The following is a 23,700-nucleotide window of genomic DNA, read 5'->3' as shown; positions in this document are numbered from 1 at the left end:
CACGTGACGAATAATTAGAATTTCTTAACTCTCATTCTACATCTGCCACGTGTTACAGTGGTTTATCAATCAGTATATTTCTATGATTACTATGATGAGATTAATTAGTTGTATTAGTATAATTTTAGTAGTATTAGTATACCATTAATGTAATGTTAGTTGTATCATTGTTTTAGTCGTATAATATATAATTAGCATAATATTTATTGTATTAATGTCGTATTAGCACTATTAGTCGTATTAATAGTCATATTTGTATAGTATTAGTTGTATCAGTATAGTACTAGTCGTCGTATAATCGTATTTGTATAGCATTAGTTGTATTTCTGTAGTAAGTATTAGGCCTTAACGTGAATTAGAATCTTTACTATACTAATAGTCGGTACAATTGTCTTCCAATATAGAGTTTCGAGAGACATATATCAATAAAACCTTAACCATAAATTTCAATAAAATTGACCTTCATCCCAAATATTGCTAGTAGCCACCCAAAAAATACATCCAGGAAGAAATAATTAACCAGGAAGAAATAATGAATCAGGAAGAAGACTTCCAAGGTATATCAGAAGATTGCAAGCAACTACTCCTTTCCCTTCCTAAAGTAAAAGGATGGAGAACTCATCATCTTTACCTTTTTCAAGGTTTTTGGTGTCAACCCAAAGAAATTCAAGCCATAATCAACGCTCAAAACCATTTTAAGGCTCAAGATAGTGATGTAATCATCGTCACTGTGCCTAAATCTGGCACAACTTGGCTTAAAGCCCTAGTTTTTGCCATTGTTACCCGAGCTCGATTCGAAATCAAATCAAAAGATCATGATCACCCTTTGTTAATGTCTAACCCTCATGATCTTGTACCATTCTTTGAGTACAAGGTTTATGCTAACAATGAGATCCCAAATTTATCAAATCTTCCTTCTCCAAGGTTCTTTGCTTCCCATGTACCTTACAATTCCTTACCTAAAACCATCAAAAACAATCCTAATACTAAGATTGTGTATATATGTAGAAACCCATTTGATACTTTTGTGTCAATTTGGCATTTTATGAAGAAAATAAGGCCTAGTAATCTAGGACCTTTTTCGTTGGAAGAAGCCTTTGATATGTATTGTAAAGGTCTTATAGGGTATGGTCCTTATTGGGATCATATGTTAGGTTATTGGGAAGAAAGCTTAAAGACACCACAAAAAGTCATGTTTTTGAAGTATGAAGACTTGAAAATGGATGTATCTCTTCAAATTAGGAGAATAGGTGAGTTTTTAGGGTACCCATTTACTCCAAGAGGAAGAAAATGGAGATGTTGAGGAGATTAAAAAGTTGTGTAGCTTAGAGAAGATGAGGGATTTGGAAGTGAATAAGAATGGGATATCTATACTTAATTTTGACAATAAGGGCTTATTTAGGAAAGGTGAGGTGGGTGATTGGGTTAATCTTTTAAGTAAGGAGATGATTCAAAGGTTGGGTCAAATCATGGAAGAAAAGTTAGCCGGCTCTAGCTTGAAATTTCCCGATGTTTCTACGTTTCATTAATGTATAATATGATAATTTTAAAAGCAAAAAAAAAAAGTAAAATTACTCGCTCTATTCGATAGAATTTGCAATCATTAAGTTTCTTATGAGAGAGATTTTCGAAGATTTGTTGCAAAATCAATGGGACTGAAATAGTAAATCAAAAATACTTAATTTAGCCAAGTTTTTTTTATTGATCTTTCTTTAAAAAATGTAATGTTATTGTAATTTGTTTGTTAGTGAGCATGTGTTGTATGATAAGCTTTGGTCTTAATTAGCTACTTTTAATTAGTTTGTACTTCGTGATGCACTTATCTATGTTGTTCTAGAGGTTAATACATATTGATTTAAGTATTTGATTTTGAGTTGTTGCATGTATTTTTTTCTTGTATACCGTATACAAAAAGTTTAAATTGTGTTTCATTCGCTCACCCTTTTATGGTTCATACAGTTTTTGTTAATTTGGTTTTATCTTGTTGGGGCCTTCAAATTAGGGATGCAAACGGGGCGGGGCGGGGCGGGTATTGGAATTCTCATCCCCATTCCCATCTGTTAATGCAATACCCATCCCTGTCTCCATCCCCGTGGCGGGTATAACTTTTTCCCCGTCCTCTCCCCGATGGATTTGTACCTAAAATCATCCCCGCCCCACCACCCATCCAAAGTCTCAAACAATTACATATCCAAAGTCTCAAACAAACATATAACCGAAGTCTCAAACAAAAATACATGTCTAAAACAAAAGTATTTCAACATCAACTCAAAATCATCCAAAGCAAATCAATCCAGAATAATCTCATCACTATCCAATTCCATTTTGCATTCCCATCCCCATCCCCGCGGTTATCACCTAAAACCCATCCCCATCCCCATCCCCGCGGTGGGTATGAATTTTATACCCGTACCCGCCCCATGACCCATCAAATCGGGACCCATCCCTGCCCCGATCGGACGGGGATGGGGCAGGTCTTCTATTAGACCCGCCCCGGCTGCATCCCTACTTCAGATACAAATCATAGTATTGACTTGCAAATTAAGAAGGAGTTTTAAAGTTATAATTGATCACATTAAGATTGCAAGTAATCTCTATAAGGTAGTAATTAACTTGAAACTGAAAATGTATATTGCGCTAGCCCAATAGAAACAGTCTTATAATAAGATCATTTAATTTGACACTACAACAAATTTAACTTTTCTCCACATTAGATTTAATAGCATTAAATGCCACTAATTTATATTTTTAGCATAATAATTGTCGGTTTTTATTCTACATTTTACTATAAAATGATTTAGTTATACTTTATTTGGCCTTTAGTAGCATATGTAAGTGTTACTAAAGTCTATAGTGACATTTCTTATGTCGCGAAGAATTTTAATATGATTTTTTAATATGATGTTAAAGAGTCTAATAAATATCACTAAATTTATTATGTATACTATTAAAAATTTAAAATAGTGATATTTAATTTAAATGATGCTAAAAGCATGTTATGTAGTAGTGTGAGAAATTGGGAGGGATGAGGATGGAGCGGTATAAGATAAATATGGGCCATTTAGTATGCTGGGGAAGATCCGATATGGGATGGGGATGAGCCGAATTAAATGCTGGCAATACGGGTGCGAATGAGATTGATAAAGCCAAGTATTATTGCATCTAATCTTGTTACACAAAAAATCTCAAGTGAAGCCAACTAATTATACTTTTGTTTTTCATTAGCATGATTTTAATTTTTAATATTTTTATTTTCATATGATAAAAAATTTAAAAAGTTAATATTATGAAAATATGCGTTAAGACGAATCAAATAAAATCTCTCTTGACTATAAAATATATACCAAATAAGATCAGTTAATAAACAGTAGTTGTTATAGAAACTGTAGCAACTATTAAAATCCAGAGGAAGTACATTATAAGGCTACAATTTATAACTCAACTTGAGCCAAACCTATGAAGGCATGACTATAGATGGTCATGGATCAAATCCAACACGACTCAGACCTAGACATAGACCCATTAATTTTTGGTAGATCCTGACCCGGACGTATGCCCTTAGGATATGAAAATTTTAGACTCAAACTCATACCGTTAGGGTCAGATGGGTATGGGATCCAAATGAATCTTAATTACTTATGCTCAAACCTACACAATTTAAAGGTTTTATTAGTATTAAATATATGTCTATAGATTGTATATACATCTAAATTACTAAATATATTGATTTTGGGTTGTAATGATGTGGAAATAAAGTGCGTCTGTCAGGTCTATATCCTAAATGAGTTCAAAGAGAGAATCTGATTTGTATCTAGGTCCGAAGACCCTAGGTTCAAACCTGTTGGATCTCAAAAACAAGAATCCATAACTTAAAATTAGGGGTAGGTCTAATAAGATCTTAACCCGTAATCATCCTTGGGCGTGAATGTTTTTGTTGTTTTTAGCTGGCTTTACATTTGTCAATTACAAAAAGAACTCAGTTATGTTTTACCTGGCTTCAGTGGACAATATTATAATGTTTTTTTTTTTTTTTGAAATATTTTCTAGTTTACATGGTATGTTGAAGAGAGGGCTGTGTGAAAATCGATCAAATCATCTTGTAAAAGATGTGATACTTGCTCCAACTGAGACAATAATTACTCAACTCTATGTTAACGGATAATTAAATTAAATAGTTTATAATTAAACTACATTATTATAAAGTATTTGCATTACCATTCTGACCATACAGTATTAATAAATCTGGAGTTGAAAAAAACAAATGATGTTAATTCGTAGGTAATGAATGAAGTTCAAAATCTATGACATATTCACACATCACACGAAGTTATTCTTCTTATGAAGCCATTTATGTATACAAAAAAAGAGCACATTAGAAAACAAAAACTTAATTAACACCCTCAAATACAGTAAAAATCAAAACTTCAACAAATGCAGCTTAAGTGCACCTGCAAACTGACCTAAGAAGAAGCTGCTAAGTACATCAGTATCTACATTGTGTTTGTCGAAATTCAGAATGCATTCGGATTGGAGTGACCTTATGTTTGTTGGCTTAAGACAGGAACTTCACATTGAGCCAATAGATCAGAGGTTGCCAGGGCTGCCTCATTGTAGTCATATGCTCCCGTTGCAGTAAAGTATGTGTCCCTCTGCGCAAATTCAGGCAACAACACAGGAAGATGATCTTGTACATTTGCATCAACTTTGCTAAACATCAGGGACGCTACAGTCCTGTCAATACAATTGGTTCCTGCTTCAGCTCCCTCCATTACTCCTGACCTGGAACCGAACATACATAATTAGAATTGGACTGTCGATAAATGGCACGGCAGATTATTCATTTCACTCAAGATTCTATACTACGTACAAATGGTACAGAGTGTACCTTAAACACACTCCACTAGGAAATGAATGCTCATCGAAAGAAAAGCCTTCAACAAGATCATTTCCTGATGTTTGCTGCTCTGAGTGCTTAGCAAGTCGGTATAAGGAATCTCGCAGGCAAAGTCTAGTCTTGTCATTCAACTAAAAGAAAAGGAATTGACATAGTATTAGCAACCACTGATCAAAGTAACATACTGAAAATCTGTTTATATAGTGTTACTATAGTTTGCTTCACCTGGTTTCGAACATTCTCGAGCTTTGTCAGCACTGATTCTTCAAGCGAAGACATAACATTAACATCTAATGTACCAGAGGCTTTGTAATCAGAAGGAACCAAGTCCATAGTCTCCGGTACCTCAAAAAAGAAATGTGAATTAATAAAGATATATTACCATGTAAGAAAGCAAATAATGAATATTGTATCAGTTTAGACAGAAGTCTCACCTTTACTGATGGACTAAAACTCTGATCTGACCTGTTTCCAGACACAGATTTTGATACATGGGTCTGCACCAGCTTATTCGTATCACAAGACTTGCTCTGAAAATCCATCACTTTGTTTATTGAATTACTATTCGATGGTCCTGCAAGGTAGATAGATTGTAATGGGACGACATCATCATTGAGCAAGGAACTCCTATCACAAACCAAAATACAAGTTGAAAGTGTAAGAAACTAAACGAAAAACAAGACATATATATAACCAGAATTTGCTTAGAGCATACAAAATTCATGTGTACTCCCATTGGACCTCCCAAATAACTGGAAATTCACCATTAACATATCATGAAAATGCTAGGAACAATGTAATTTCAGCTATAATAGGATCTCCAATTTCCTTCCTTAGGCACTGTTCTCTTCCGCTAAGTTTTAGACTCGATATCATTTCTAATCAACAAAACTTTACACTAACGGATCAAAATTAAAAAGCTGATTTTTATCGAACAAAACTGATTCTTTGACCAAAAGTTGAAGAGAACAAGCCTTAGTTCAAAGAAGTAAGAGATAGTAAGCATTAAAAATTATACTATTGCTACATCATGATTTCCTACACGCATTAAAGCAAGTATGATAAACTCCATAGGTTACGCCTGTACAAGAATATGTCATCTGCTGAATCAGGTGCTATCAGATCATTGTAGTAGTCCGGCCCAACACTTGCTGCAGCAGCAGCAGAAGTCCTGATAGAATAAGAGTCCTCAGATGATGGAAGCCTGTTTCCCGCTTGACGTATCTCTTTGTTTCCCGCTTTACTAAACATCGTACGTTGCTGAGGTTTCTTATTCACAAGGTTATCAGAATCGAACGTGTTTGACCAAGCAGAGTTCCCTCCAGTTCCACTTGTTTCCCACTGCAACCAACTATCAGGTGATGGAAGCCTGTCAAAGTACTCTTGATCATTGACAACAAGTAGATCACTACCATCATGTCCATAATACCATTCTGTCATATTTATCTGTGACCACAAAAAATCGAACAAAAATTTCATCAACGAAAACTTTCAAGACCAGATGTTACTCTTACACTGTAAAATAAAAACATAACCAGCGTTTTTGGAAGAAGTAAACAACAATATCAAAGCCTCAATACCAATAATATTGGGTAATGGGTTGAATCCATCAACCTACAAAAATCAATGTGTTTCTGGGAGAAGTAAAGAGAAAACTTGGTTAGGCTCTGTATCTAAAAATTATATACAAGAAGCCATTATAAAAATGCCAAGTAGCTCTCGCTTAGGTAGAGTTTGAAGAGTCGGATTCAATCATTTTTATATCAATATAATGCCTGACCTTTACTGTCACTTGACACACTACTTTCCAGCTGCCTAACTAGAAAAGATGGTAATCTGATTTTGTGAAGATACAAGTGATGACTCCTTCCTAGCTTATGGCAAAAATACACAAAAATAAGGACATGAAAGAGCGAGATTTTAGACCACATATGAACTTGAAGCATCTCAATCCCAAACCAACTTTTTACTTATCCCTCTCTTCTTTTTGCGGCCCGTTTGGTTAGTGGTACTAAATGGTGGTAATGGGAATGACTTATAATGTAAATTTTCATGCTATGTATTATGTCATCACCATGGTAATGAAAGTTTGAACATAAAAAAGTTTTTTTGTTCACAATTTTTCATTACCACCTAATACCACATGTTTAAGTGGTAATAAATTGGAATGAATTTTGTGAAGAAAATGAGCTTGTTGAAGGAGAATAAGAATGGTCATTACATTTATCAAGTGATATTCTTACCAAAATTACACTAACATTCCATTATCATTCCCACCATTTAGTACCGATTACCAAACGGGCCGTTGGTACTTTTAAAATTACTGATATTTTCTTTGTCACTATTTCTATATTTTTCTTTTAATCATATAAAGAAAAATTCCTCTTAATTAATCCTTACCTATGATGGCTCTTCACTAATTTCCTATAATTAATTTTCTGTAAATGTTACTTGTTGTGCTTACCTCAATAGTTTCCATTTTTTTTATATTAAAATTAATGCACCTATTAATTATGATCCTTTCTTCCGGTAAATTTTCATCATAATAGATACAAGGCAAATGCTAAAGAATGCCCTGAGATGTTAATGAACAAGAATAATAATAATAATAATATATATATATATATATATATATATATATATATATATATATATATATATATATATATATATATATATATATATATATATATATATATATATATATATATATATATATATATATAGCATGTATGGTTATAAATATATATAGCATGTATGGTTATAAATTTCAAATTTTGCGCTATATGCCAATATATTAGGTAATATAATTGATACTTATATATTACTCCCTCCTATTTGCCTTATGTGTCCCATTTTCTTTTATAGTCAAGTCATCTTAATTGTCCCAATTCTATTTTTGATATAAGTTTTTAACTTTTATGCCCTTAGTAGCTTTATCCTATTTTCAATTATACCCTCCATTACCCATATTAATTTTCCTCAATTACATTAAAAACTCATAATACCACTCTCTTTTCTACCTTTAGGGTTCCACTTTTAACTCTCCTTAGAATCCGTAAAAAGTTAAATGAGACTGAATAGGAGGGAGTATTAAACAGTTTAAAATATATACTATTTTACTATTTATTATTAATTTTTTTCTTGTTAAAGAGCACACATGCATCCGTTAATAAGATCCTAAAAATAAAACCCACTAAATTTAAAAAATAAAAACTCCATATAAAAGAAACAAAATAAGAAAAGGGGGAAGTATTAAAAAAATTACTCCTTAGTTACAATAACTACCAAATAAATACTTCATTTTTTATCTACGAAGCTTACATATATATAATTCTTTTTCTGGGTATGAGTTAATTAGTCATAGATCTAGCATCACAATCAACATGAATCATAAGGATAAATCATAGTTGGAGTCAAACATTAAAGACCAAATCAATAGATTGGAGGAGTTTATTAACAACAAAGTCTAGAAAAGTGATAACTAGTATTAGAAACTCATAAACTAAATCAAATTAAACCCAATAATACAGTTCTTACATCTAAGAAAACAACATTTTATTCAAGAATATTGCAAAACTTGAATGAATTCAGTTAGTACAAAAGACAATGAAATTATCAGATCTAACATATTGACTTGTTTTGACAACCAATTAATTCAATAAAATTACAATAATCAGAAAGGAAATGATAAGTAACTTACCTCTTAACACTTAACAATTACCCAAATGGAGAAGAAGAAGAAGAACTAGTTGAAATTAAGTTGAGCAAATTGTAGGGTAATAAAAAGCTCCAATGGCAATTAAGCAGAAAGATTGAATTGGGCAATTGGGTATAAGTAAAAATGGAAAACAGGGAGGGTAAAGGAGACTAAATAGAAGAACAAGTTGGATTAGGTACAAAACTTGTGGGAAGGGGGAGAATTCATGGTGGAGAGCAGAACATCAAAAGTTGAATTGTGATTGGGCCACGTGTCATAAATGGTCCCACAAAAACAGGAAAACAAAATCAAATTTGTGGTGTAGGTTGCTTGGTGGGACCCAGAATGGACTAGTGGAACAATACTAGGTTGATTATTGATCCATCTCTCATGCCCAGTCATACAAGATTGATACCAGCAAGAATTGTCCCGGTAGCTTTTAATTTTTTAGACCAAAATATTAAAAGTTTGAGATTTTGAACTTTATTGTTTTGTCCACTCATGTGATAATCTTTGGAATGAACTTTTTATTTGCCACATCCACACTCAACTTTAGACACATGTTTGCTACATGCTTTGTTGAATACTCCGGTGACAGAGGTTAGTTTCAGACCTGTATTATTCGGTTTGGTCGAATTTTGAATCGGTAAAGTTTAATTGTATGCCGCGGCGGGTCATAATCAGGTCAGATTGGTTAGTTACGGGTCGGTTTAACAAGGACTATATGTGTTATTGGGTTCACGCCGATTCTTTACCAGTTGAAACTCGAGTCGAGTATCAATTGAGTCGGGTTGTCATCAGTCTATAATTAGTTCGATTTTTTCGGCATAAATCAAATTCAGGCTTTACTTTTCAAAAAGGCATTGCTTATAGTTGGTTTTTTATTATTGATATAAGCTTATTTACTTACGAAAAAAATAATTACCAGTTGTTCTATCAATTTATTTTTAATTGTTTTAATTGATAACAAAATTATTATTTATTAACATCTCCTTTTCAAATATTTTTATAACAATGTTGGTATTTGGAATTATTTATCTTCGGTAGTTCAAAAATATTATAGGGTTGCCTTTAAAACGAATAGTGTACTAGCATAGAAATTTGTGCAATGCACAAATTTATTAGTATGAAATATATAAAAATATGACTTCAAAAATAATGCAAGTACATATTATCGTTATTCAATTTATCGAATACATGATTTGTTAAAAAAAAATAAATACTGGTTTTTTTACAATTTTTTTATCGAATATGTCACTATTTCATTCTATTAAACGTATCAAATATTATGTTAGGCATAGAAATGCTTTACCTAATTTAGCTCCAAACTTTAAAAAAAATCGAATCCTAAATTAGTTAAATATTTTCAAATCTATTATTTGTCAAGACTCCCTAAGGATGTCCTTTGTTATTTTCTAACATTTATTTTTCAATTCTTTTATTAGTATGTATGATATGACCATTATCTATATAATAAAGCATTGAGTAATGTCAATTCGATCACTCTTAGATTCGGGTAATCTCCGTTAATAGTTATTTACCAGTTATAAAAATCGATTTTGCAGTTCCGATTCAGTTTTCTAATTTTCGGTTTGGATAATGTTGGTTCGGTAAATCTAAAAAATAACATATTTTTGGGGTAGGTAACTTTCAGTTCCAGGTCGGCTCACATTTGAACAGCTCTAGTAGTGAGTTAGCTTTAGGGATGGAAATCGGTCAAAATCCGGTCAAATTATCCACTCGAATTATATTTTTCAGTCTACCTCCACTCAAAGTCGAATTATGCAAACTCCAACTTTATTCCGGCATGGAGTCTCGGACCTCCGACAGAGTTCATAATATTATCAAGTTTTATTGTTATCGATATTATACTAATAATTTAAAAGCATAAAAAAACTACTGGAGTAGTCTTTCAAATACAACTTAATAAAGAAAAGGTGTCCTTTAGACTAATGGAGTAGTCTTTCAAATACAACTTAACAAAGAAAATGCGTCCTTCAAATGAAACTAATGGAGTAATCTTTCACTTCTGTCTCATTCTCTATTCTGGTGAATGGCTCCCTCTAAAGCCTCTTGCAGCCGCGAAAAGTTAGCGCCAAAGAGATCGTCTTTCTACTTATTTATTCGCCTTAGGTATGGATTACTTGTCGAGACTAATGTAAAGGATAAATGATAGCCCGAGTTTCCGTTTCCATCCTCATTGTAGGAAAGCGAGCATTATCCATCTTCTTTTTGCCGATGATCTCCTCATGTTCTACAGGGTTGATGCTAACTCTGTGAGCAACATGATGAACACTTTTGAGAGGTTCTCCAAGGCTTTAGGGTTGGAAGCTAACGCGAGAAAAAGTAATGTATGTCTAGCAGATATTGATAGGCAAACCAAAGACAATTTTGTAGCTCTCTTGAACATAGAAGGGGTTCCCCTTCATTCCAAAGAGTTGAATACCCAGGACTGCAGGATGTTAGTTGATAAAATCCTGAGCGGGGTTAAGTACTAATCATCTAAATTGCTCTCTTATACTAGGAAAGTCCAATTGGTCTGCAGTGTAATTGGGGATATGAAAAATTTTTGGACCCAAATCTTCAGCCTACTTAAGAAGCTTATCAAATTGGTAGAGGATGTTTGTCGATATTTTATTTGGACAGGAAAAGAGGGGAATTTCAGGAAAGCAACAGTGGCTTGGGACCTAATAATCTTACCCTTTGTAAAAGGGTGTCAACTTGAGAGATATGTATAAGTGGAACAAAGCGGCTCTTCTGAAGCACTTGTGAAACTTAACCAAGAAAAAAGGATAACCTCTGGGTTAGGTGGGTCCACATTTTACTATATGAAATCAAAATATGTCCATAACGTTAGGGTATCGGTTCATGCTTCTTGAAGTTTTAAAAAAATCATCATGCAACGGGATATAATAGCCGAATTAGGAGGATGGGAAACCATAATAGCTAAGAGAGACAAGTTCGAGATTGAGAAAGTGTATGATCTACTGATTGTGATGCTCCCAAAGTCCAATGGGGGTATATCATAATCAAAAATATCCCTAAATCTAGTGCAAGGTTTATTACATGGTTAGCGATACAAAACAGACTAGCAACCAAAGGCAGAATAGGCAAATGGATGGAGATTGATGATACAGACTATGTTATGCGCAACAGAGGAGAAGAAACTACGCATCATTTGCTTTATGACTGCAGGTTGGCTCAATAGGTGAGAAGCTGTGTGTTTTCGTTCTTACAGTACAGGCTCGAAGAAACCAACTTCCTAGATGAGATTATGCGGATGAACAAACTGAACAAAAAGAAAACGGATAGAGTTAAACTCATTGTTGGGGTCTGGAACGAGATGATTATAGGTTGTGAAAGTAGTGCAACAAAAATGTTTTTGATATTCATCTTGTAATATCAAAGATGCAGTTAATGATATTGTTTTTAGAGTTGCAGGGAGGGTTAGTAACCGAATGATAGAGATGCTTATAACTAGATAGATTTTTGATTTTGGTGGGTGCATACAGCTATAGCTCGAGCTTTTTGTAGAGCTTTGGCTGCTCGAGGGGCCTTAATCTGGAGTTAAGTTCCTGAGCGAGTTTTGCTTTTGCTTCATTTTGATATTTAATAGAGTATAAATTATTCGGAAAAAAATTATTAAACTAATTAATTACTTGATAAAAAATTATGAATAATTAACTAATTAATAATTAACTAATTAATATTTCACAACATAAATATTAATATTAAAATTATTATTATTATTAAAATTATTATTATTATTATTATTATTATTATTATTATTATTATTATTATTATTATTATTATTATTATTATTATTATTTATTTTTAAAAATCTATTTAATGATCAAATAATAATTAAGGATTTTTAGAAAAAATTTAAAAAGGAAGCATTGTAACACGTTTTGTGCGATTTGGTCTAGTTCAGAAATTATTTTTTAAAATTTGAAAAAACAAAAGATTTGCTTACAAATTACCTAAATATGTCGTTTACGTAGTTAAGTTTTTTATTTAATTAAGCTTTCAATTCAAGAAAGTTGATGTTTGATAGTAAATTTAGTGATGTTTTAGGGGTAAGTGGCGGTTTGGAAATTTCATTAAATAATGGCGATACACCGACAAGAATAACGACAACTAAATAGCGGGATTTCAAATATATTTTCACCTAAAGTCCTCTGTCAGATGTTTTTATTAAAAAAACTTTAAGAAGTCTGATCCACCGTTCACGCCCACGCATCTATAGCAAAATCAATAGGATCAATAATACTATTAGAGGTATTAATTGAGTTATTAGGTCGATTTTGCATCCGATATTTTAATTTGGTTCAGAATTGCATTTTATGTATTGATTGAGTTTTACATATATTTTAATTTATTTTAAAGTCGAATCAAGTCAAATTTGATTAAAAAATCAAGTTAATATCGAATAGTCGAATTTGTTTATAACACCTTTAAATACTATCAATAAAATCTTCATACATGATGGTATAAATCCATTGTTTGATACAATGAATAATGTTAAGAAACCAACTCAACCAAACAATCTATTTACAAATAACACCTTAAGCTGATTGTTAAGGCCCTAGGATATATGTTATTTACTCTAACAAATAATTATTCACTAGTCGTAACCCTAGAGTCCAATATACTAAAAGATCTATTTACAAAATTATTTTATTATACTTTCCCGTTTCATTATACTTTTATGTTCCATTATACTTGCTACATTTGATATTTTGCACAATTTAATGTGTTATTTTGATTAATTATATATTGAACTACTCACATCTAAAAATTATAAAAAAATTAAAATCATGATAGTATGCGATAAGACGACTCTAACAAGATCTCGCTTGAGTAAATTGTTTTTACACATTAACCGTAATATATAAAATAAGCTTGAATAATGAAATGCCAATAGTCATAATGTATTGAGTATTTTATAATGGAGAAAGTATATGTCTATATACAATGGTTGTGAAAATTTTAAATTTATTAACAAATCACAAATGTAATCAAATATATAAGCAAAAAAGTAAGAATTTGCTTCAATTTAAACATATATGGCAAGAAATAATACCACAACCCAAATCTTATCCTAGTAATAAATCTTGCAACCACAAATAATTTTGTTATGATTCATTAAGAAAATCTTTATCACACTATGATCTTACATATGCCCTCAATTTCAATGCACAAATAATGATGTACATAAAAATCATAAATGAAAAATAACAAATGCTATCGTTGGAGAACTTTGACAAATAGAATTATTTTAGTGGAAGATTATTGATTACATGATAATATTTACCTAAGTTAGAATTTGATTTTTTTTTAAATTAGAGCTAAATTAGATAAAATATCAATATAATTTATCATCGCAATTCTATATATTTAACCTAGAATTTGATATATTTAATTAAATGAAAAAGTGATGTATTCGATAAATAATTTTAGAAAAATAAGCATTTAATTTTTGCTTTAAAAAAGTCATGTATTCGATAAATTTAATCATGATAATATATACTTGCATTATTCTTTGAAGTTATATCCAGATTTCATATTCACAAATACTAGTAAATTATAATCAAAGTATCGATATTATTCATATTAATAAAAATGCTGAAAAATGACAAATGTCATCCTTATAGAACCTTAACAAATAGAATCATTTTAGTGGGTGATTGTTGATTAAATGACAATATTTACCTAATTTAAAATTTGATTATTTTTAAAATTAGAGCTAAATTAGGTAAAGTATTTATATAATTTATTATAGCAATTCTATATATTTAACCTAGAATTTGATTTATTTAATTAAATGAAAAAGTAATGTATTCGATAAATTATTTTTAATTATTTTTTTTTAAAAAAATTATATATTTGATAAATTTAATCACAATAATCATACTTGCATTATTCTTTAAAGTTATATTTTTATACATTTCATACTCACAAATACCATTATAATTATGATCAACATATTGATATCAATACTAATTCACTAAAGTTAAACTTTCAAGCGATTGTTTCAAAATTAAATTAATTTTTTCCTGCTTAGTGGAAACTGATTAGAAAGCAAGTAATAAAAAATTAAAAGAACAAGAATCAAGAACACTCACAAATATTAATGGCAATTAGACTTTATTGGAATGAATAATTACATTCGATGTCTAGAAAATTGAAGAATATAAAGAAAACTGAGTTTAATGTGAAAATTAAAAGAATTTAAAATCTAACTCTCCAAAAATTCTTATTACTTATTTGAAACACTAAAACTAACTTTCTATTTGTACTATTTGTATACTTCGGAAATAATCTTTTCAATCAGTAACTAACAAACAAACCTAAAAGTATGATAAAATAATAAAACAATAACTGCCAAACGTTGAAAAACGTGCATACGAGCGATGACTCGTCGCCTGAAAAGCGATGAGTCATCCCTTGCTTACTTCCTCTAAGAATAATCTCCAAAAACTTTACGACGAGTCGTCACGTTCTTATTTATCTCCTGCTGCAACTTCAGGGAATTTGCAACGAATCGTCGGTTTTTTTGTAGCGACTCGTGGCTTTCATCTGGACTCCTTTCTTTTGAGCAATGAGTCGTGGCTTCTCTTGGTGCATTTTTTCATCTGTTATCACTCGTTAGGGTTTATAGTTCATTTCTAGAGCCTTCACCCTCTTATCATCTCATAAGACCTAAAAAACTTCAATTTTTGCGTCAAAAATACATAAAACATAATATTGAGGTTATAAGGCAAAAATATACAAGTATATATTAAAACCACATAACTCTAGTCCTGAATATAAGTGCAAATAAATGCACATATCAGTTAATATTGATAATTAGTGATTAGTAAGATTATTTAAATGTTGATCAATGTAAATCGAAATATCATAACATCATATCGTAACAATTATTACTTCTTTATCAATAATTTACAAATTATTTGAGTTTGTTACACAATCAAACATTATCATAACACCATATCTTAACAATTATTACTTTATCTTTAGTATATAGGTAAATTATATTTATATGTATCTTCATACTAAATAGTTCGTCTATTATAAGGGTTTTTATACTAATATAATATCTTATGTTAATTAATCAAGTTTAGATATTTAATTTTTTATTTATTAAGTTTGACATTATTTAATTTATTATCAGTCAAAAAGAAATCACATATAGAAATGGAATAATCAAATCTCAAATCAAAACGACAGTATATTACACAATACTAAATGATCCTGCGAAGAACGTAGAACGTATAGTAAATGAAATAAAAAGCAGAGCATTTAAATCAAAGACCAAAACAATAAATTAAAAGTCAAAATGAAAGGGGTCCACATAACTAAAGAATTTTTTTTAAAAAATATCAATTTTTTTTGTAATTAAGAAAATTACAAATCTTTTATTTTATTTTTTAAACTTTGATATTTATTTCTTAAACGCAATTTTATTTTCTACTGTTAGTTCAAACGCTACAATTATTAAGTTTTGTAAACTGATGTCAACTTCCTAAACACTAATAATTTTCATTTAGTACTTTTGAATTAAAACAAACCGTTAAACGCTACTTGAAATGCTACACTCAACACACCTTAAATAATAGTCTCTCCTTTCCTTAAAGCAATTCTTATTTATCATTTTTTGGTATTTCAATTGTGGTCCCATAAATAATCTTTCTAATTATATCACAAATTTTGGACCAAAATAACCTTGTTCATAGAGCTGTTTAAAACTGACCCGACATGAAAACCCGAATCAAAACCAAAAGTAAACCGACCCGAAAACATGTTCCTTTTTTAGGTTTATGAACCGACATTACCCGACCCGAAGTCATACCTGAACCGGTTGACAACCGAAAATGGAAAAATTGAACCCGAGCTGTAACTGACACATAACCATTAACCGAGATTACCCGAACCTAATAATGACCGACTCGAATCATGCTCCAAACCCGAGTAACAATGTAATAATGATCACTAATTGATTTGCATTTTAAATATTTTTCTTTAAGTAAAGGGAACCTTATCATCAATTAAAAAATGACTAACAACTTAATCTGGTACTGACTGGATCGATAGTAATTAGTAATTCGTAATTCGTAGCCGAATTCTACTGTAAATATACCCGAATTCGATCTGTACTCGGTAAATGAACCAATTATTAACCGATGACAACCCGAGACTGATTGAAACTCGATACGAACTTCAACCGACACCGAACTGATGCTAACCCGATAGCTCGAACAACCGATCTTCAACCGAAACGTGACTAATCGACTCGAACCGAGTGTGACCCATCGTAACACGCATTCGAAATTTAACCGATCTGAAATACAACCGAAACGAATGAAACCCGTCCGAAACCGACCTGATCACCTGAATGAATACCTCAACTTGTTCATCCTCATTTTAATATTTAAACAATGTTTATGGTCTCTACGTATCTTCCACTAACTTTATTTTAATATTTTTATATTTATTATGGTTCCCATATGTTTCCCACTAACTTTATAAATATATTTTTTATTAGTTGTGGTCTTCATATTTTTTCCACTAACTTTTTTTACTATTATTTTTTTAATGTTTATGATTCTCAATTTTCTTCCATTAAATTTATTATTTAATAAAATATTATATCTACTATCTAAATGATTTTATTTTTGTTAATTCCCATGAATACACGAATATTTCTTGTGGGAACTTCATTAGAGAACTGAGGGACTAATATTTAATTTATTAAAAAATTATTTGCAAAAACTAGTAATGAACTAAAAAGCTTTGCTTGAACTCTTAATTCCCTATATAAACCCTATATCTCATTGGAAAAAATCACATAAATAAAAAAAACACCCATTTTTTCTCCTTTTTATCTCAAACAATAACATGCCAAGAAAGAAGGTTAAACTAGCCTTCATAGTGAATGACACTGGGCGAAAGGCATCCTACATAAAACGAAAGAATGGTTTACTCAAAAAGATGGATGAACTCACAACCTTATGTGACGTCAAAGCTTGTGCCATCCTTGAAACTCCATATGAGCCTCATCCTGTTGTGTGGCCCACACACGCTGTGGCTCGAGAAATGATCGAATGTTTCGAGCAATTGCCGGAAATTGAGAAAGTGGAGAAGATGGTTAGCCATCAGGATTTTCTGCAGCAGAGATTGACTAAAGCAGAGCAACACTTGGAAAAACAACAAAGGGATAATAGAGTTGAAGAGGTGACTCAAATTATGCACCAGTGTTTGGTTGGTAAGAGTATTGAAGATTTGAGTTTATTGGAGTTAAGTGATCTTAATTGGGTGGTTAATGATTCTTTGACCAAGATTTATGAGAGGATTGACATTTTGAAGCACGAAAAAAGTAATGAGGATCATTCATTAGAAGGGGAAAAGAGTGTTTTTAATGATCTCATGGACATGCAAATGATGGATGAAGATTGGTTATCATTTATGGATGGATATGTTGGGCCCACCATTTACCCTCAATCATCATCTTCAAAGTCAGATCCGCATGAAAAAGCCGAAAACTAAACTCAGTTAATTCAGTTGGTAAGCTATATATATATATATATATATATATATATATATATATATATATATATATATATATATATATATATATATATATATATATATATATATATATATAATAATAATAATAATAATAATAATAATAATAATAATAGACGAAAAACTAATTAGTTGAGATTTTTTTAAACAGAATGTCATATGAATGTGTGCTTTTGGATTTGTCTCATCATCATAGTCTCTTATTTATAAGAATTGCTCTATTGTTTTGAGTTGGGAAATGTAAGATTTGATATGTTTTTTCAATAATAATTTTTAGAAATTAGTTTTATTATTTTGGGTTTGTAATTTGTTTTGTCACAAGAATTTTAAAGACGTACTTCTCATTAATTTGCATTAATTTTTATTTTAGGCTATTTCTTTAATTTTGGGTTATTTTCTTAAGTGGAGTTTGATTTCACCATACCTTCTTTTAATTTTGTTAACATCTTTAAACTTTCTTTTAATATCATTCATACATTTCAATCTGTATTTTAATTTCCTATCACTTTCATTAAACTAAAGAACAAAATATTTTAAGTGCCCGTAATCCCCTAAAAATTCAATTTTTCTTCTCTTTGTTGCAATATCCATAAGGACAAAGAGAGTATATGCAAATTGTATTCAAATTTGTAAAGTAGTTTTTAAGTTTATTTTTCAAATTGTTAGACATTTTATTTTAACCTAATTAAATAAACATACATGAACATGATATGCTTTAATCAAGGTATTTAGTGTAATAATAGTGCTTTACATATATCAAAAAAAATTGTTATAATACTTTTATGAGTTTGCTTGTATATAATATGTGTCATATGTGTAATGCTTTATGCTTCTAATAAATTAGAGGTATTATCGTGAAAGGTAACCGGATTTTAATATCATATGTTCAACATAAGGCAAATCAACAATTTGTGGCTAAATTGTCAACCAACGCCTATAATAATTCGAATGTAGTGCTGTGATGACGGATTAAAGATTAGGGTAAATGATTTGATGGTTCTTTAGATTCTAATATAAAAATTAGGTAGAGTCGGGATCCGCGTGGGTATAACTTTTGTGGATATACTTCCTCAATGATGTTTTAGTCGCTATATTTGCATGGGCACGGGAATTAAGAAAAATGATTGACCTACACTGTAGCTGATTGTTTACTTTATAGAGTATAGTATTTTAATTATTGTTAATTGAAAAAAGAAAAAGGAAAAATAAGTTGTTAGGTTACTTTATAGAGTATAGTATAAGATTTTATTATAGAGTATAGAGTATAGAGTATAGAGTATAGAGTATAGAGTATAGAGTATAGAGTAGGATAAAAATAGCGGTAGGTAGAACTTTAAATGATTGTTTTATTACTAAAAACAAAAATGTAGTAAGTAATATAAAATTGCCAAAAATAGATTATGTAGCGGGTATTATGGAACGGAGGAAGTAGTTAAGAGCTATTGGTATAAAAAGTGTAATTTGCCATGAATTGGTAGGTTATGATGTGAGATCTTACCCGTCTTAGAACTATATGCCTAGAGATACCCACCTGCCTCTTATCCGTTTTATACTATTCCCTTTTATTTATAAATAAAGAGATATTTGAATTTTGCACCAAAATCAAGGAAGGGTAGAGGTCACTTTAAAGTGGGTAAAAATTTCTCTTTTTCTATAAAGGACATTGATTATATGTGTTGTTGTGTTGTAGTATATGTGTTGTTGTGCTGTAGTAAGGGTAAAAGGGTAAAAAAAATAACAAAAATAAAAATGGGACATAATCAATGGATTGACCTAATAAAAAAATGTCCCTAAATCAATGAATAGGAGGGAGTATTTTATAATATTTGTATATTTTTTATTGAAATGACAAAAAATAAAAATATGATTACTAGAAAGAATCCTAGGAGTCATAAAAGAATTAATTTCGTGTGCTAAGAGTCTACTTTTTCCCATTTACTAGAAAGAATCCTAGGAGTCATAAAAGAATTAATTTCGTGTGCTAAGAGTTGTAAGACGAGTAGTATATATACTCATAAATATGATTAATCAAAATGAGACTTGCATTATTCGAACAAACTTTGAACTTAAGCTTTGCTTATTGTTTTAACTTATTCTTGGTTTAGAATTAAGTGTCAAAGTTTATATTTGAAGAGATTAGGGAGAAAGTGAGTAGTCCTTCTTCTTAATTTACACGTGAAGTAGAGTTAAGTAGAGTATTCCTAACTTAGAATTCACACTTAGTTGGTTATGTGGAGTATTTCGAAATTCGAACCATCATATCCTCTAGTTATTGTGGTGCTTATTAACATAAACAAAGTGAAACTGAGTCTTTAAGGAATAGCTGTTTCAAACTAGACCTTCTCTAGTTTCTATTAGTTATACACAACTAAAAATAATAAATATTTGATATTATGTAAATATTCGACAAGACAAAAATCCCACATGACTATATTCTTTTCTCGTATAATATTCGCAATATGTAAAATATCATAGAATGATGAACAGTACAAAACTTAATTTGGGTGCAAGTAAAAAAAAAGAATGAAGTATATTATTAAACTGCAAAATTTTCATGTTCATAGTAGAACAATTTCCCTAGTAATAAAAAGAGTATTATTAGATATCTACTATATAGATTAACATATATTAGCTCAATCTATAACAAAGACGTACATAAATTACTCTCAAATTTCTTTTTATGTATACCAAGTGTTTCTACTAAGAAACAGTAATTTTGTAAAGGGAACTTTAAGTAAGAAGTACCTTCAAATCAAGGGAAGTGAGATGATTTGACGGCTGCAGATGGTGTACCTGCAACCATAAAGAAAGACTAAACCGGAGGCTGATGTCCCAAAATGCCTCTTCGATGGTAAGTCATACCAAGAAAGGTAAATATAAGGGATAACTATAAGTATGAGGGTGAAAGTAAGATCACGTAACCTGATTTTAGTAGAAGAAGGAAGTATTAATAGAGATTCCGCCATGATTGTTACAACTGGTGGTTGGGTATCTCCATATTGCTACCTTATGGAGAACATGGCCATTGAAATGAAATGATGGACAACAGTTGTCTGGAATGATGGGTAGTTACTCTGAGAAGTGTCATCAGTTAACGGAAGTGGGAAATTACTGTATAATAATGGACTGAGGCAGATTTATGACCTTGGCATTGACTATAATGTTGACTTGAATGCTGATGATGACTTTTGACCCTATAACCAAGGGTATTTTAGACATTTCATATACACAGTATATTTAATCCCCAACACCAAGCATATTATAGTAACCGACATTGATGGTATCATATAGGACTTTTACATTGCTAATGTATTAAAATCATCATTTAAAATTTATTTTCTACTAATGTTTATTTTGAAGTGGAGGGAAGCCATAAGAACGTAATTAGAAATTTCTCTAAATTTTTTAGTGTTGTATGGAAACTATAAGTTAAATCAACTTGATTTTAAAACTATTAGTTGTATATCTTCCCATCCAACTCAAGTGTACTCTTATTATTCAAAAATAAAACACAAAATTGTTAATCGACTTGACAAATATATATATTATAATAATAGCCAACATAGATAAATGCAAAATAGTTAAATAATACTGATACTTTATAACACTAATTATAAGGATAAAGTATTAAAGAATAAATATTAATTATAAAAATTAGTAAGATCTGATCTAATCCAATTTGATTTGATCTGATATGGTCTTATCTAATTAGACATTTTCTAGTCTGATTTGATCTAATTAGGTTTGATATTGTATGTGTTGGAACACATAACCCCTAATCATAAGACCCTGAAAACGGAGTATGAGTACCTGCAGGGCGATTCACCCTACAGGACGATAGAATAACACAAGTACCTGCAGGATGATTAATCCTGCAGAACAATAGAAGAACACAAGTACCTGCAGGATGATTAATCCTGCAGAACGGCAAAAGAACACAAGTACCTGCAGGATGATCAATCCTGCAGAGCGATAGAAGAACACAAGTATCTGCAGGATGATCAATCCTACAGAGCGATAGAACACAAGTATCTGCAGGATTATCAATCCTGTAAAGCGATAGAAGAACATAAGTACCTGCAGGATGATTAACCCTGCAGAGCGATAGAGAGATCATAAGAACCTGCAGGATGTTTGATCCTACAGAATGATAACAACGAATGTAATGACATGGCATAGGACAACTGCAGTCGTACTCAGAAAAAGTTGTCAACACTCGTATAAGGCGAGACACCACACCTACCTCGTACCCTTCCTAAGAAATGGTACTGAAAAACAGAAAGTGGGGACCATGGTGCAGAGAGCAACAAATCACCAAATGCCACAAAGGTATACGAGGCATTTTACCTCTTTCTTCGATGGTCCCCAAAAGATTCCATTCAAGGTAAAAACCAAAACGGCCCTTAGGGTTTTGGGATCCTCTCCTAAGACCCGCCATTATAAATACACGATGCCATGCATCACCAAGAGTAACATATCTTTCTACACTTAAACTCATACAAAATATTCGCTCAAGCTTTAACAACAGTCTTCTTAAGACCTTATGGACTTAATCATGGGAGGAGGACCCCCGGAGGACCCCACTTTGGCCCTCGTTTGTTACTTTGTGCAGGGGCACATAGTGAGACAGCCCAGAAAGCGACTTAAGCCTCCCCAGTGGTTCACATCTACTGTGAACCTTAAAAGACATTCTCATCACAACAGTTGAGAGTGTTGATTGTTCTCTCAACAGCCGAAATAAATATGGTCTGTTTTGATGTGATCTAATCTAGTTTGTTTTGATATAGTATGGTTTGATCTTTTTGATTCCAATAAGAGTAAGTGATCTCTTAAAGCCTTAGTAATCACTTACAATCTTCAAATGAGCAATTATAACCTTAAAGTAATAATTTATAATCTTAAAGTAGTCACTTATTGTAACATTTAAAAATTAATTATTTAAAATGAGTGAATTAAAAGAATTATTAGTACGAGAATGACTTTGAGTTTAAGAATGTCATAAAGTTGGGTCTAACTGCAAATAAATATACATAATATAAATATTTTCAACTTAAGCCTTACCCTCTTTCCTTTTCATTTTGGTCCTTAAACTAAACCCTTATTTTTGTAGTCACTCAAAAGAACCAAGCAACCTTACCATTCTCCATCTTCGAACTTAAGACCAAAAAGAAATCAGAATAAACACCCCTTCCTTCCTGATACTTGAAATTTAGGGCAAACTAAATTTCATTCATCTCCCACCTTGAGTACTCACCAGATTCTTTCTCTTTGCCATTATTTTCGAGTGAATCAAAACTCCTTGGATGTCCTATTCTTCTTGTTGATTGTTGGTGTAAAAAAAAAGTTAAGGTTTGAATCTTCATAATCTTTATGTGTTATTATTTGATTCCTTTCTTTCCTTGTTCTTTTGTTTTTTCTTCTCAAGAGTGAGGTTTGGTCCTGTTGATTAGGCATCAAAATCCAAACCGAAAATCAATCTTCGAATCTGAATTTTTTCGTTCCTTGCTGCTGCAAACTT

The 23,700-nt window shown here is 31.2% G+C and overlaps 3 protein-coding genes across 3 annotated transcripts; 2 read left to right on the top strand and 1 right to left on the bottom strand.

Moving 5' to 3' along the window:
* Positions 1 to 298: 298 nt before the first annotated feature.
* On the top strand, positions 299 to 1,831 carry LOC130818848 (cytosolic sulfotransferase 15-like). The gene is given in 2 exon segments (XM_057685086.1): positions 299 to 1,275; positions 1,277 to 1,831. Coding segments are annotated over 2 exon segments (996 nt in total). The 5' UTR covers positions 299 to 532; the 3' UTR covers positions 1,530 to 1,831.
* Positions 1,832 to 4,248: 2,417 nt separating this feature from the next.
* Positions 4,249 to 8,786, bottom strand: LOC130818847 (protein LNK3). The gene is made up of 6 exons (XM_057685085.1): positions 8,598 to 8,786; positions 5,982 to 6,340; positions 5,329 to 5,521; positions 5,120 to 5,239; positions 4,886 to 5,025; positions 4,249 to 4,779 (listed from the first exon to the last, which is right to left on the bottom strand). The coding sequence occupies exons 2-6, from the start codon at positions 6,332 to 6,334 to the stop codon at positions 4,539 to 4,541; spliced, it is 1,047 nt and encodes a 348-aa protein (XP_057541068.1). The 5' UTR covers positions 6,335 to 6,340; positions 8,598 to 8,786; the 3' UTR covers positions 4,249 to 4,538.
* Positions 8,787 to 17,404: 8,618 nt separating this feature from the next.
* Positions 17,405 to 18,160, top strand: LOC130818845 (agamous-like MADS-box protein AGL80). Its single transcript, XM_057685084.1, has one exon. It carries the CDS (start codon positions 17,496 to 17,498, stop codon positions 18,141 to 18,143), a length of 648 nt encoding a protein of 215 aa, XP_057541067.1. The 5' UTR covers positions 17,405 to 17,495; the 3' UTR covers positions 18,144 to 18,160.
* Positions 18,161 to 23,700: the final 5,540 nt, after the last annotated feature.

This window comes from Amaranthus tricolor, chromosome 7 (genome assembly GCF_026212465.1).
Source record: "Amaranthus tricolor cultivar Red isolate AtriRed21 chromosome 7, ASM2621246v1, whole genome shotgun sequence".
Taxonomy (NCBI): domain Eukaryota; kingdom Viridiplantae; phylum Streptophyta; class Magnoliopsida; order Caryophyllales; family Amaranthaceae; genus Amaranthus; species Amaranthus tricolor.
This window is presented reverse-complemented; position numbering and strand designations above follow the sequence as displayed.

Excerpts from the sequence above, each read along its gene's own strand:
- LOC130818847 (XM_057685085.1), bottom strand. The coding sequence starts at position 6,334 with ATGACAGAATGGTATTATGGACATGATGGTAGTGATCTACTTGTTGTC. Across the intron at positions 5,522-5,981 it reads TCAGCAGATGACATATTCTT|GAGTTCCTTGCTCAATGATG; the intron begins GTACAGGCGTAA and ends GGTTTGTGATAG. Across the intron at positions 5,026-5,119 it reads TCGAGAATGTTCGAAACCAG|TTGAATGACAAGACTAGACT; the intron begins GTGAAGCAAACT and ends CTTTTCTTTTAG.
- LOC130818845 (XM_057685084.1), top strand. The coding sequence starts at position 17,496 with ATGCCAAGAAAGAAGGTTAAACTAGCCTTCATAGTGAATGACACTGGG.